The sequence below is a fragment of the Tenrec ecaudatus genome, chromosome 16 (assembly GCF_050624435.1).
Source record: "Tenrec ecaudatus isolate mTenEca1 chromosome 16, mTenEca1.hap1, whole genome shotgun sequence".
In the NCBI taxonomy this organism is placed as follows: Eukaryota; Metazoa; Chordata; class Mammalia; order Afrosoricida; family Tenrecidae; genus Tenrec; species Tenrec ecaudatus.
This window is the reverse complement of record NC_134545.1, coordinates 50,795,584-50,809,839: the sequence shown is the minus strand read 5'-3', so window position 1 is coordinate 50,809,839 and position 14,256 is coordinate 50,795,584. Positions and strand designations below refer to the sequence as shown.

Genomic DNA, 14,256 nt, shown 5'->3' with positions numbered 1-14,256 from the left:
ACCTGGAGGGCTGGATGAATGCTCCAGGGCTTCTGGTTCCTTGAATTCGGTGTGCCCCCTCGGAGTCTGCATTTCTAAGGAGCCCCCCCCCACCCAGGATGCTGAGAGTGGAGCCCCCAGGGCCCAGAGGAAGGGCTTGCTCCAGGTGTACACTCTTCCACAGCTGCCAGGTCGGCCACACCAGGGCTGGTGTTTAGCTGTCTTACAGCAGACCAGCTCTAGGGTGTGCATTAGGTCTGCTAGCTCGCGTTCCCCGGGAACACTGAGTATACCCTCCCTGCCAGGCTCAGATTACCCAGTGAGCCAGGTACAGCTGGTTTGTGTACGCATCGAGGGTGAACAACTTCACATACGCTTTCCCCATGTGAAAGTGTTCACTACAGATCAGTAAGGAAGCATGAGTAAGCCTATGCTTACCTTAGTGGGGAATCTGACACCGGTCTCCTCCTTTAGCGTCTGCTATCAACAAGTGGGGAGCCCTGTTGGTGCTGTGGGTTGTGAACCAGGCTGCAAACTGCCGTCAGCAGTTCGAGGCCACTCGGTGCTCCTCGGGAGAAAGGCTGTCTGCTCTCATTTACAGAGAAGTGCAGCCTCGGAAACCCACAGGGCCAGTTGCACTCTGTCCTGAAGCGCTGCTCCGAATCAGAATCAACTTGATGGCAGTGACTTTGGGTTGGTGTGGGTTCAGCAGCCGCTGCCGCCGCCACCACCACCACCACCACCACCCCACGCCTGCCCCTTGCTCTGGGCAGGTTAGTGGTGGGTTTGAGCGAAGAGAACGAATCCAAGGTCAGCCGGGCAGGTGAAACCAATGCATCCTTTATTAAAGACCCAAAGCTGAGGGCGCTGTCTTCCCGAGAGGGGTGGGCGACTCTCCAAGCAGAGCAGACTAATTTCTGGGGAGCAACCCCGTAAAGTAGCCTGGGATGAGGCTGTGGGGGAGCAGGCCACCTGGCATGCAGGGCAGGGTCCAGAGAAACCCATCCTCATCGCCTGCTGGTGTGGGACCAGCTCTGAAAGACCCCAGGGAGGCCCGGCCCAGCTGCTTTAGGGAGGAGGGAGCAGCCTCCAAGCCCGGAATGAAGCAGGCTGAAGATCAGGAAGAGAGTTTCACCCTCGACGCTGAGGTCCACCCTTGGAAGCTTGCTTCCCGAACTGTGAAGTGCTTGAAGGAGTCCAGGTGGGTCTTGGGAAAACGCAGGCCTGGAGCAGGAGGCCTGGAGTGAACACGAGCCCCTGCATTGCTACCAAACGCCCAGGGTGGGGCGGACAGTCCTGGCCCACTGGCACCCCCGCAGAGCTGCAAGGCTCTGGCTATAGAATACCTTGTTTCTCTCAGAGACCCCCTTCTTGGGCTGGAAGGAAGCAAACTCCAGGACACGAGGTGGAGCAACGGAGCCTCCGCTGGCCTCGCACCCAGCAGTCGAGGTGAACGCACAGCCTGGCAGCGGCCTCTTTCCCTGGGCTTAGTACACCAAGCCTTGGAGACAGAGTGGGGGTAAGCAGGTGGGTGGTCTCGAGTCGGTCAGTGGCAGGGCAGGCCACTGGACCAGGAGCACTCAGAGGAAGGCCTGAGCCGGACACAGCTTAACCCTAGGAGGGGTTGAGTGGCCACTGGTCTGCAGGACGCAGGAGTTGCCTCACTATACCCAAATTCTGGAATCCCCCTGGCTGCCTCCAGGTCCCCAACCTAGCCCCACAATTCCAGGGTAAATGAGGTCTGTTCACAGGTGAACAGGAAGTGGAGGTAGATAGCGAGATACTGGGAGGGTCAAAGGCCGGGGTTCTCAAACCAAAGGTGCAGCCAGAAAGCATGAGTGCCAGGCCTTGTCCAGGGGAGGCCACCAACTGTCCTAGTGTTAACACTGAAAATGCAACATTCCTAGACACCCTCAATCACAGGCAAACCAGGACCCTCGGTCACCCCGTTGCTTGGCCACATCTAGACCCCAGGTTGAGAGCTTAGAAATGACTCGGTGGTCAGGGCTTTGAGTCGTGACACGGGAGCCTGTGGGCTGCAGAGCCCCCAGAGACTGCTCTGTGGACTTCACTTGACCTCAGAGCAAAGCTGCAGGGTGAATGGCTGTTTCTCTTGGGGCCCCTCCTCCTGTGGCTCAAAGGTGGATGCCAGAGACACCTGGTCCCTCCCCAAGGAAGGGAAATAGTCCTCAGAGCTCGAGAGGGAGCTGGCACCATTCCTTCATCTTGGGGAAGCGCAGGGCAGAGGCGGCCCAGGAGCAGGGCTGAGCCTCTGGGTGAACGTTCTTAGCCCTGCGTGGACCTGGCGGTGGTCTCACCCACCCCAGCCGGCCCACGACTCCTGGCTCCACCCAGGGTGGAGGGGGGGTGCTCTGAAGGGTGGGTCTCCCCTGAGTCTGTTCTCAGGAAGCAATAAATAGTGTGAGGTTGTCTTCCTTCCACTCTGAGGGCAGCATCTGGCTGGCCCAGCACTAATAGAAGGCCTCAAACCCCAGGAACCTGGAAATGCTCCAGGATGCTCTCCGGTGGGCTCGGCAGGGGCCTGAGGGTTGGAGTTAAGGCTGTCCTAAAAAGTCTCCAGGAGGCAAAGGGCCCCTTCCCGCCCCTTCACCCAATTACCAAAGTTCAGAGATCGAGGGGTCCGGCCCCACCACCTCATCCCCTCTCTGGTGTGCCCAGGCCCTAATTGCTCTAAGCTATGAGCCCCAGGCCAGGGGCTGGCTATACCCCAGATTCATGTGCTGTCTGCCCCACCCTCCCAGCCCCCCAAGCTTGGCCACCCATGGGACTCCCTCCCCTGCAGGTGCTGGGCCATGTGGCCTCTGACCCTTGGTGGGTGGGCCAAGGAGGGTGGCCTATGGTGGGGGGGCCCGAGCCCCCTCCGGAGACACGAGCATGTCGAACTTGATGAGCGGCGGGGCGATGACACGCACATCAGCGCTCAGTGGGTTGAAGCGGAGGTTGACACTTCGCAGGGCTGGCATGGCAGCCAGCTGTTCCACGGGCACATCTGTGGGGAGAGGAGACAGTGAGGTGGGCTGCAGAGAAGCGGCAGGACCTGGGATAGGAAGATGATGATAGTGACGGGGAGCTGCTCTTCAGCACCCTTGCATGTGGGGGTCAGCTCCTGAGTACATGGGGGAAAGCAGCCTAAATAAGCCCAGGATCCTCAAAAAGCCCAGCAGTGAATGCTCCCCAACAACCGCTGCTGCCTTGGCATGAATTGCAGACATGGCATGAATTGGCTTCTGACTTGGCATGAATTGCAGACAGTGGAAGTGCCCGGTCTCCAAGACTGCCATCCTGAGGACGACAGCCCATCCTACCTTCCTCCACGGAGGGGGCAGTGGAGTTGAACAGTGACCTTCTGGACATCAGTCAAGCACCACCAGGGCCCCTATGACCAAGCCTCAGAATTCACCCGAGGAGCTGACAGAAGCCATGGGAACACTCACAGCAAACAGGTGAACGGGCCCCCAGTGTGGCACATGGACAGTGGAGCCGCACAGGCTCGTGCTTGGGCACGAGTGACCCTCGCAGCCTCTCGCTGAAGGAAGAGGTCAGGTGCACCATCCTGTCCATGGGGGGGTGTGGGGGGGAGGCAGAAGAGGCGAATGCACCAAGACAGGAGGTTAGGGGTTGCCAGGGGCTGAAATCCTCCTCCTGGGAAAGGAGCGCTCAGGAGGCGGAGAACGGCTGGGGACCACGGGGATGGCGAGGAGCCCACTGGATGGTGCGCTTCCAGTGGTTCTCTTATGCGGCGAGAATGTCACCTCAGTCAGAAAGGAGCAAGGATCGAGGCCGCAGTCATACCAAACGCTGGGTGGCATTTCAGCCTTCCTGACACCTCACCCTTAGGATGAGGCACCCTGGTGGCACCGTGGCTGCACATGGCTGCTAGACGAAAGCTCAGGAGTTCATACCCACCAGCTCCACAGTGGGAGGAAGGGGAGGCCGTGCTTATGTCAGGAAGACGGAGCCACCACCGTGCAGCCGGTGCCGGCTCACAGTGACCCCGGTGGGGCCCCATGGCTTTCCCAGAGCAGAGTCTCATCTCGCTCCCACAGGGCTACAGGCGCGTTGGGTCAGCAGACCAAGGCCTAACCTACGGTGTCACCCACAGGGGCAGCTCTCCACTGTCCTACAGGGCCACCAGGGCTTGGAGTCAACTTCATGGCAACGCTTGACCTTTTGGGACCACTGGTCTTGAGTTGGAATTCCCAGGCCCACCACTCCACAGCGGTGTGGGCTCTGGCACATTCCTAAACTTTACTTCTGGGCAATAATACCACCACAGTTTACATAGAACAGCATTGCTTCAGCATGGACAAGATCATATACCTACATATACACGCCCCAGAGTCCTCAGTGAATGTTCACACCCAAACCTTATCAAGTCGATTCTGACTCCTAACCCCACTGGGCAGAGTGGAACTGCCCCTGCGGGTTTCTGAGACTAACTCATCAAAGGGGCAGAAAGCCTCCTCTTTCCCCCATGGTGGTTTCGAACTGCTGACCTTGCAGTTAGTAGCCCAACGATGCCACCAGAGCTCCTTCCGCCAATACTAGCTATATTCTTGTAAGTTGAGTACTTTGCTCTGTTGAGTCACGACTTGCAAGGGGCTGAGCTGAGACCTGAATCTGGGTTCTCAGAAAGGCTGCAGATCAGTGAAGGGACTGGTTCCGGAGGTGGGAGCTGACTTAGGTATCTTGGATGGATGGATGGATTTGAATGGAGGTAATGGAGTAGAGAGGTTGCGGTTGGAGGGAAAATGAAACAAAACTAGTTGCTGTCAAGTCCATCCCAACTCCTGGGGGCTCACATGCCACAGAGTAGAGCTGAGCTCCACAGGGTTTCCGAGGCTGGGACTTGCCAAAGGGGTTTATTAGGGAATCTAATAGGACCAGTAAATGGGAAGGACAGAGTCACCAGGTCACAGCAACGCCTCTCTTTAGCCAGCCACCCCAAGTTGTTGAATCCCAGCTTCCCCCCTTGACTAGTCTTGAAGGAAGCAGTTCGCTGGGCCTTTCTTCCATGGTCCCCCTGGGTGGATTTGAACGGCCCACCTCCCGATTAGTAATCCATGCAAATGGTTTGCACCACCCCGGTTGGAGAGAAGGGACAGGGAATAAGAAACCAGGAAGCGGGGGAACAGCTAGACAGTGGCCTAAGAAGCATCTAGAAGCTTCCAGATCCTGAGGCTCCAACCACATGATTAAGTTTCCTCTGCCCAGGGAGCCCTAGGGGGCCAGCATGTCTGTTCTGTGCCCCACTCTGGACTTCCTGTGTAGGGGAGTCTCCACCTAGCAAGGGAACCTGGTGGTTAACACCGGACCACCTGAGTTCAAATCCCAGCTCTGCCACTGTCTGGCTGTGTATTCTTGGCAAGGGAATCAAACATTCCGTGACTCAGTTTCCCCACATAGGATAACAGTAACTACCCGTGAAGCTGGCGTGAGGATGCAAGTAGTTAGTAAGGTCCCTAGAACAGCAGCTGGTCCCAGAACAGGCAGTGACTACCAGCAGCACCGACTGCAATCCTGTCCAGGTGGCGCCCCTGGCTGCTTTCTCTGCTCTGGAGCAGCTTTCTGAGAAGCCCAGGTCCTGTAGGAGCCCACCCAGCTCCAGCCAAGCAGCGCTGAGCCCCGTCTTCCCTCGGTCCTTCACACCCGACCGTGAGGGCCTGCCCTTCTCTCAGGCTCACACATGGCCAGGGCTCAGGGCTCTGGGCTCTAATGGTGACAACCCTCACGTGTGCCACCATGTGGTTTTCGTTTAGGCAAACGGTGCTGTGCTGTTGATCGCACTCCACCTCTATGTCTGTCAGTCTGTCACTGGCACCTCTCGGCTGTCCTGAGAGAAATCCTTAAATAGGTGCATGGCTTGACGTCGCCGGGTAAACTCCAGTCAGACAACGACCGAGAACATTTCAAGAAACCCCCAGAGGCTGGGCCCCTCTCTCATCCCATCGCTGACGCTGCCTGCTCCTGAACGCTACCACCAGGACGGGTCTTGGCGTTCCCTCAACTCCCCTTTAAATACCATTCTCTTAAATGACTTGTCTCCTTTGTTTCTGGAAATGATCTCACACCTATAGGCTGAGAATGAAAAACAGTACAAAGATACACATTGTGTTTCCCCTTTGGGAAAATCATCAGTTGTTACATTTTGTTACCCATTGGCTCTAGCATTTGTGGATGAATGAGTTCTCTCTCTCAGGCACACACGTTTTTTTCTTCAAACGGAAACAGTGGGAGGTGGCGCACACATGGCAATGTATCTGATGCAACTGTAGCTACACAATGTATCTGAAACAACTGCAGCCACAATGTATCTGATGCAACTGCAGCCACACAATGTATCTGATGCAACTGCAGCCACACAATGTATCTGATACAACTGCAGCCACAATGTATCTGATGCAACTGCAGCCACACAATGTATCTGATGCAACTGCAGCCACACAATGTATCTGATACAACTGCAGCCACACAATGTATCTGATACAACTGTAGCCACAATGTATCTGATGCAACTGCAGCCACACAATGTATCTGATGCAACTGCAGCCACACAATGTATCTGATACAACTGCAGCCACCCAATGTATCTGATACAAGTGTAGCCACCCAATGTATCTGATACAACTGCAGCCACACAATGTATCTGATGCAACTGCAGCCACGGTGCAGTTAGCATTTCCATGACCTAAGATCTTTACCCAATGCACTGCCATCTTCCTGCGATAATGCTCTTTAGAGAGTCCCCTCTCGTCCCCAAGCCCAAGACCCTGTCTGGGGGCAGGTGTGCAGTCTGCTGCCGCCGCTCCCCAATGCCTTCGCCTGCAGGCACCGGCGTCCGTGGTCCTTTGGGACATGGACATCTTTCATGGAGTCAGAAGCGATGCGATGGCAGTACGCTGGCTTTTGAGTCGGGGCCTTCGGGTGGTGTATCTGGAGTTTCTCACAGTTAAGCTGGGAGTCCGCGCATGCGGCTGGAAAACCTTGTGGATGGTGTCCCCTTGGGGTGGCACCTGTGGAGGCAGGGGCACCGATGTCCCCCTGCCCCACCAGTGGCGTCCACTGGTGACCGTGCTGCAGATTTCCTCATCGTGTAATCAGTTTTCCTTTCCTCCTCTGCAACTGACAAGATGTCCCTGGGGACAGTGGCATCTCAGGGCAACTGAGCACCGCTGGCCCCGCGTGGCTCATCGTCATGATGGCTGCACCCTCTCCTCGGCTTACTGACCATGTTTCCAGTGGCTTACAATTCATCAGGTGCTTCCGCCTGCCCTGGACCCGGCCACAGAGAGCCCCAGGGTCTCGGGTATGTCCCTGTCACGGTTTGGGGGAGCTTCTTCCACTCTGCAAGGCTCTGTGTGAACCGTCGCTGGCCCTGTCCTCGAAGCAACCACTCCTGCAAGCAGTCCGGCTTCCTCTCTGTAGGAAGGGCTTCCGTGCTAGGGGGCTACACATGTCACACGTCACCCACGCAGCACGTGAACGCCCAATCTGTTGACTTGAGTCAGTGGTCTGGTACCCCATGCCATGCACCCCCATGCCTTCTCTCTCCTGTGCAAGCCCCCGGGCACCTCCACTACCCTAAGGTTCTGGACTCACGCCAAGGGCAGGGTTGAACTACAGGGTCACAGGGTGTGTGCACATGTGAGGATGTGTCTTGTGTACACGTCATCTGGCTGCTCGAAATCTTGCCAAGAGGCCAGGAGCTCCAGGCACCCTGTGGCCACAAGAGCTTTCAAAAGAAGGCATCTGGCCCCACCCATGCCACCTCTGGGGTCACAGACACCCCAGTTCCTGACTTCAAGCAGGGGAGCGAGTGTCCAGTCCAGGTAGAGGGTGGGGCTCTGCTCCCTCCACTTTGGCAAGAGTCCCAAGACTGAGTGTCCTGGCGGTAGGTACTGCCCTCCCCGTGGGGCTTGGCACTAATTATGATGTCCTCTGCACTCTTGGGAGAAAGGGCAGGGGAGACCACTAACTCATACACACGTCCATATCACACAGGAGCCAGAAAGTCTGCCCACAGTTGATCTTCTCCAGGGCTCTGGGTTTAAGGCAGGTGCTCCTCTGCCCACTTCACAGATGAAGCCAGGGTCTGTGCTAGCTACTGAGATGGTGAGACGTTAAGATGAGAGGAAAAGGAAGCCGGCCTTGAGTCTCAGGTTTTCCCAGCAAGAGCGACAGCTGCCTGAGCTGCTCACTGGGGTTAGAAGACTCAGCAGTATCTCTGGGAAACAGCCCACTGCAAGGATCCATGAGGCCCTTGTCTCCATGGGCTGCTGGCCAGGGGCTGTCCAGAGCCCAGGAGAGAGCCTGTACGAGCTGGGAGGGCCTGAGACTGAGCCCCAGAGCCCAAGGCCGGCATGGCTCAGCTCCACACAGAGTAGAGAGCAGGCGGTTTCCAGGAAGGGCCAGCCACTGAGACTTCAGGGATGGGACAAACTGGATGGCTATGAGTACCCACCCACGCCCCTCCCACTTTTCCTTTTCCAAGAGCTCTCTGATGTGACCGGCAGCCTTTGGGTCCTCCCTTGCCTGCTGTGTGCTGGTTCTGACTCAGGGCACTCCCTCAGGACAGGGGAGAGCTGCCCCCCAGGTTTCCTTGACTGTGATCGGAATGAAAGGATAGTCAGGCCTTTCTTCCACGGCAGCGGTGGGTGATTCGCTCCTTCAGATGACCAACGACGGCCGTCACCTCGAGTCTCCCATAACAGGGAGGGGCTGCCTGTCACTGTTGGTGCTCCTGGGAGCCGGTCCCCCTCTGCCTTCTCAGCAACAGCCCGGCAGGAAGAGGGCGAAGGGCATGGAGCCTAACATTCCCTGCTGAGTATCAGCTTCGCAAGGGCCATTCCTCCCTACCCAGCAGCAGAGAGCAGGTGGGACACACCTGTCCCTTTGGTCCTAGGCTGCCTGAATTCACCGGTCTCCTTGCACCTGGCCTTTTGCAGGGAGGGATGTTTCCCATGTTGCACATGCAGCAGGAAGTCACAGGAAGCATAAGACCCTGCTGGAAGGGCCTGGCAGATATGGTGGGGGCTGAGGTCTTATGTCCGTGTGCCAGCTACAGAGTCAGGCGGGTGCCGTAGTTACGAGTTGGGCTGCAATCCCCATGGTCTGCGGCTGGAAACCACCAGCAACTCCATGGTAACAAGGCTGGGCTTTCCACGCCCAGACCCCCAGGGCTATGAGTCAACACTACAAGGCAGGGATGCAGGCTCTGCCCTGGAGGGTTCTCACAACTCATTCTGTGCATAAGAAAACGGGGTCTCACACCCAGGATTTGCACAAGGTCAGCAGGTTAGGAAGTGGTGGAGGCAGGCACATGGTGGTATGGAAGGGGTGGGTGAGGGTGGGGTGATCTCCAGACCACCTGCTGAAGGCAGTACAGGCCTCTGCAAGCATACGTAGACTTCTATGGTTGTTACATAATCTGATGTCAACTTATGAAGAGGTGGAGTCTAGCCTGTCAATCAGGTCTCAGCTTGATGACCTCATTTGGAGGTGCCATGGAGATAAATAGCTCATTGGAGGCCAAATACACACAGAGACCGCTTTATCTTCTTGGTGACAAGACACATGGAGCTTCACTAGAGCCCTGGAGCTGGAGAAACCATGAGGAGGCCCCTGCTAGCGCTGAGATGCTTCCACTGCCACTGGATCCACCAGACTTTCCACCCACTGGCCTGTGATCTTCCAGCATTCAGCATCATTGCATGTATTGCGTGAGTCTGAAGAGGACTTTATAGATTGGTATCAGACATATGGGCTGATATTGGGCTTATGGACTTGATCTGGAGGAGGGAGGGGTGCGGAGAGGAGGGCAGGGCATGGGCTGCATCTTGTGGGTGGGGAACCTGAGAGTTGGAGAGGCAAGAGGCAGCACGGTGATTGTGACCATGAGGCCCAGGCAGAGAAGCTGGTGAGCCTCAGCGGCTTCTCTGTGCCCTCACGTGGGCACTCACTGAGATCCTGCCGACCCCACTCAAAGGCCAGCTCCTCAGTGCTGCTCCCACACAGCGCTCCCATCGCTCCCTCTCAATGCCATGCTTGGATCAGGCACCAGTCTCGATGATCAAGAGCACGGCTGCTCCTCTTGGAAACACAGTGCCTCACCCAGTACCCACAGGGGTGCTCGGGACATATTTGTTGGATAAATGCATGAATGTTTTGCCTCCAGAACCAGACCACAAGTTCAGGACCACCCAGGGCTGGGACGCAAGTTCGGGACTACCCAGGGATGGGTACACAGGGGACTCAGCACGGTGCTGCTACATCAATCCACCCTGCAAACACACAGCCAGGAGCCTGGCCCTCTCTGTAGGTATTTGCAGGTCAGGGCTAGGCTTCTGTGGGCCAAGGCTGGCAGAAGAGATGGACAGTTTAGTACTAAGGACCTAATGAGAATACCAGACCACTCCACTGTGTGCATTCAGAACAGCGATCAAGAAGCAATTGCTTGGATAAGAACAAGAGGATGCTGTGTGGTTTTCGATCAGGAAAGGTATGTCACCGTACCTATTCAATCCCTATGCTGAGCACAGGCTTTGAGAAGCTGGATTATATGAAGAACAAGTCTGCAGCAGGGTGGAGGAAGGCTTATTAATAGTCTTGGACAAGCAGACAACAGCGTCTTGCTTGCAGAAATCAAGAAGCCCGGGCGGATGAAAACCACAGACTGCAGCTTTCAGTATGGATTGCAAATGCTCACAACGGGCCAACAAACAAAGCATTGGGGCCAACAAGCACACCATCGTGTGGGCAAGGATTTCATTTTACTTGAACCCACGAATCAATGCTGCTGGAGCCAGTAATCAAGAAGTCAAATGATGTCCTGTATTGGGCAAATGTGCTGCCCCAAACCTCTCTAAGGGCTGGAGATCCAGGGGGTCGCTTTGAGGACGAAGGTGCTCCGACCCCTTTTCCATCTCCTCATGTGCATGTGGAAGTTGGATGCTGCATAAGGAAGACCTGAGAAGAATCGAGGTATTCCAATTCCAATGTGGTAAAGAACACTGAAAGTATCGCGGACTTCCAAAAGGGCAGATACATCTGTCTTGGAGGAAGGGCCACCCAAATTCTCGTTAGAAGTAGAGCGCATCCCCTGGATCCAAGATCCCAGGGCAGTGAGCCTACTGGATCCAGATTCATCTACAGTGGTTCTCAACCTTCCTAATGGTGTGACCCTTTAATACAGTTCCTCATACTGTGATGACCCCCAACCAAAACATTTTCGTTGCTACTTCATCACTGTAATTTTGCTACCGTTATGAATTGGGTGATCCCTGTGAAAGGGTCGTTTGACCCCAGAAGGGGTGACAACCCACAGGTTGAGAATGGCTGATCTACAACATCAGAGCGGCAGAGCATGGCACAGCATGATGGACTTCCCAACCACAGAGCAGGTACAGCTGCGTGCTTCTGTGCAGGAGGCGGGCTTGGGGAGTGGGGTGCCTCAAGGCACTTAATTGGGAAAGTTGAGCTTGCACACCCAAAGAAATGGGGCTGAGTGCCTTCAGGCTGAGGCTGACTGGAGTGGACTGCATTTGGTGACCCACAGAGTTTGAGTTGAATGCCTTCAAGTTGAGGCTCATAGGGGAGTGGTATCCTCTTCAGGCATTTATTAGCAGACCTGAAAGAACTTTGTAGCAAGCCCTGATAAAGAACTCAACCGTGAGCATCTCTCACTGGCATGACAACTTGTTCACTTCCTCAATGAATCCTGTAACCATGAATTTGGTCTGTGGGCTGTGTAGCCACTGAGATGGATATCAGAACCCAGAGATCAAGTAGGGAATAGTCATCAAGGTATCGCTCCTTCTGAGTCGGAATCGACTTGATGGCATCTAACAACAGCCTAATTTAGAGGAGGCTATCCAGCATGAACATCAGCCCAGGTTGAAAACCAGTGACGTTTTAACGCTGCCTCACAGCCTACGGTATAGATGTTGAACATCATGCTCTTTATAAACCACTTTGGCTCCTGTTTCCTACTGTGGACATCTAGGTTGTTTCCAACTTTTCATCAGTGCATATAATGAGAGGCTATAAAAGAGCCCTGCGGTGCTGCTGGATAAGCATGGGGCCACGAAGCACAAGGTCGGTGGCTCAAACCCACCAGCCCTCTTCAGGCTTTACAACTTGAGAAAAACCCTCTGTAAGGTTGCTGAGAGTCTGGGCCTTTGGGGCTTGATGTGCCTATAGGAGGGCTTGGTGGGACAAACAGTTAACACACTCAGCTGGGAACCAAGTGTTGGTGGTTGGGGGTTCGCGTTCATCCACCTTTGGCATTCTACTTCCCCAAACTCAAGACACTGAAAACCCCGGGAGCAGAGTCCTCCTCTGACACACAAGGGGGCACCACGATGGCGTCTGGATGCTGGCAGGGCACCTACCTACCTACCAGGCACTCCGGGGCCCCCTTCAGTTTTGACTGCACTGTGTGGGCTGCGATGTTCTCACTCCTCTACAGACAGAACAAAGCTCCTTTGACTGGCTCATCACCCCCAAGTGTCTGGTTTGGGTACGTGAAGAGGAGCCAAGGCCCCGACGCACCCTGGTGAGGGAAGAAGGACCCCATGTGAGCCGGCACAGGATGGGCCCAGCTCAGTGCTCCTAGAGGCTGCAGGGGATGAGGAGGGAGGGGCTGCTCCCTGCCTGACCCTTCCCCGCAGTGTCCTAGACACTCTCCAGCGTCTGCAGGAAGCACAGCGTGCGTGGTTAATCACAGAAGCAGAGCGCACAGAGAAAATGATCTCTCCCGAGGCCAGCTTGACCTCACCTCACGGATCACATGACTGGTAAGTGTCAGCAGAGTGAAGCAAATAAGTGCCAGCCTGCACAAGTCTGGTGCCATGACAGAGGGGTCTGCTAGGGGAGGGGCTGGAGGTCCTGGGCATAGAGAACAAGCCGGTCCCTTCTGAAATTGGGTTCCTGGGATCCCCAGTCTGGTGGCTCAAAGTCTGAGTTATCTGGCTTTCTCAGCCGCCTGAGTTATCTGGCTTTCGCAGCCGCTTAAAAACAAAGCCTGTCGTGCTACGGAGACTGGCAAGATTATAAAGCAAAGTAGAAAGAGGGTGACATTGCAAATAAGCTTTTTCAATAAATTCCTTCAAATAGGAAAGAAGTGGAAGCCTGGCACCTTGCCCAGGGCCAGGTCAGAGGTCCGCTCCACCGGTGGTCGGCAGAATGCCCCTCTTTGCAACGTACTGAGTGAGAAGCCTGGCATGCAGCACAAGCTCTCAAAGTGCCTGCTGGCTTAAGGGGCAATACTGGGAGCTCCCGGGGATGTGGCCTTTGCTCTGGGCCAGTGCCTGGCATGGGGCACATTGTCCGGTTAGAAACAACTGGTACATGAATGCACTGGACTGAAATGGATGCCCCCATGTTCGTGACCTTCTTTGGAAATACGGTGTTTGCAGATGTAATGAGTTCCAACAAGGTAGGACTGGATTAGGGTGGGCACGAAATCCTACGAGTGTATCCTAAGAGAAGAGAGGAGGCCATGTGAAGACCGAGGCAGAGCCTGAAGTGAAGCTGCCATCAGCCAGGGAACAAGAGGAGTCCCCAGAAGCAGGGGAGGAAAGCAGGGCTGAATTCTTCCCAGGAGTCTGCAGGGGGAGTATGGCAGAGTCAACATGGTGGAGCCAGCCTTCTGACCTCCAGAATGGTGGGATAAAGAAGTTGAGGATGCCCGGTCTGTGATGTGTTGTAGTGGCTGCCCCGGGAAACAAATACAGTGACAACTTACAGAGCCGGACAGCCGTGTCCTCAGCCCACGGGCAAGTGTGCAGGTGCAGATGGGGTTTCCCACCCAGCGCCTGGGCTGCTTTCCAGCACTCTGGACAGAGACAGGAGGTCCTGGGGAAATGGCTCATAGAAACTTTTTTTTTTTTTAAGCTATTGTTTGTTTTGTTTCCAGCAAACCTTGGGGGCCGACTTTTCCTCCCTGGCTGCCTGTCTGTTTACTCCCCAGGCCTCTATCAGCATGACTCCACAGCAGGCCAGCTCGCCAGCACTGCTCGCTAATGATCACTTTGGAGAGCTTGTTAGCACAATCGATGCCTGCCCCTGCCCTCGCTGTCCACGGCATGACTCAGCTTGGTGGGTGCTGGGCGAGGGTGTGCAGGTGCAGAGGAACCATGCGGACGGTGAGAACCAGGTAGCCGGCACCTCAGAGGATGGATGAGTCCTGCCCTGGGCACCGTGGCCTTCTGCACACCCTCTGGGGTCAGAGTACGACTTGAACTCTTGCAAGGGGGC

General features: G+C 55.5%; 1 protein-coding gene across 2 annotated transcripts in view; it reads right to left on the bottom strand.

The window, feature by feature from the left end:
- Window positions 1–803: 803 nt before the first annotated feature.
- The window catches only part of LRRC20 (leucine rich repeat containing 20), a 91,622-nt gene continuing 78,169 nt past the window's right edge, over window positions 804–14,256 (bottom strand). For both annotated transcript variants that reach the window (XM_075534411.1, XM_075534412.1), the window contains one exon: window positions 804–2,989. In XM_075534411.1, the coding sequence (XP_075390526.1) occupies window positions 2,835–2,989 (155 nt within the window). In that variant the 3' untranslated portion in view covers window positions 804–2,834. The remainder of the gene's footprint in view (window positions 2,990–14,256) is intronic.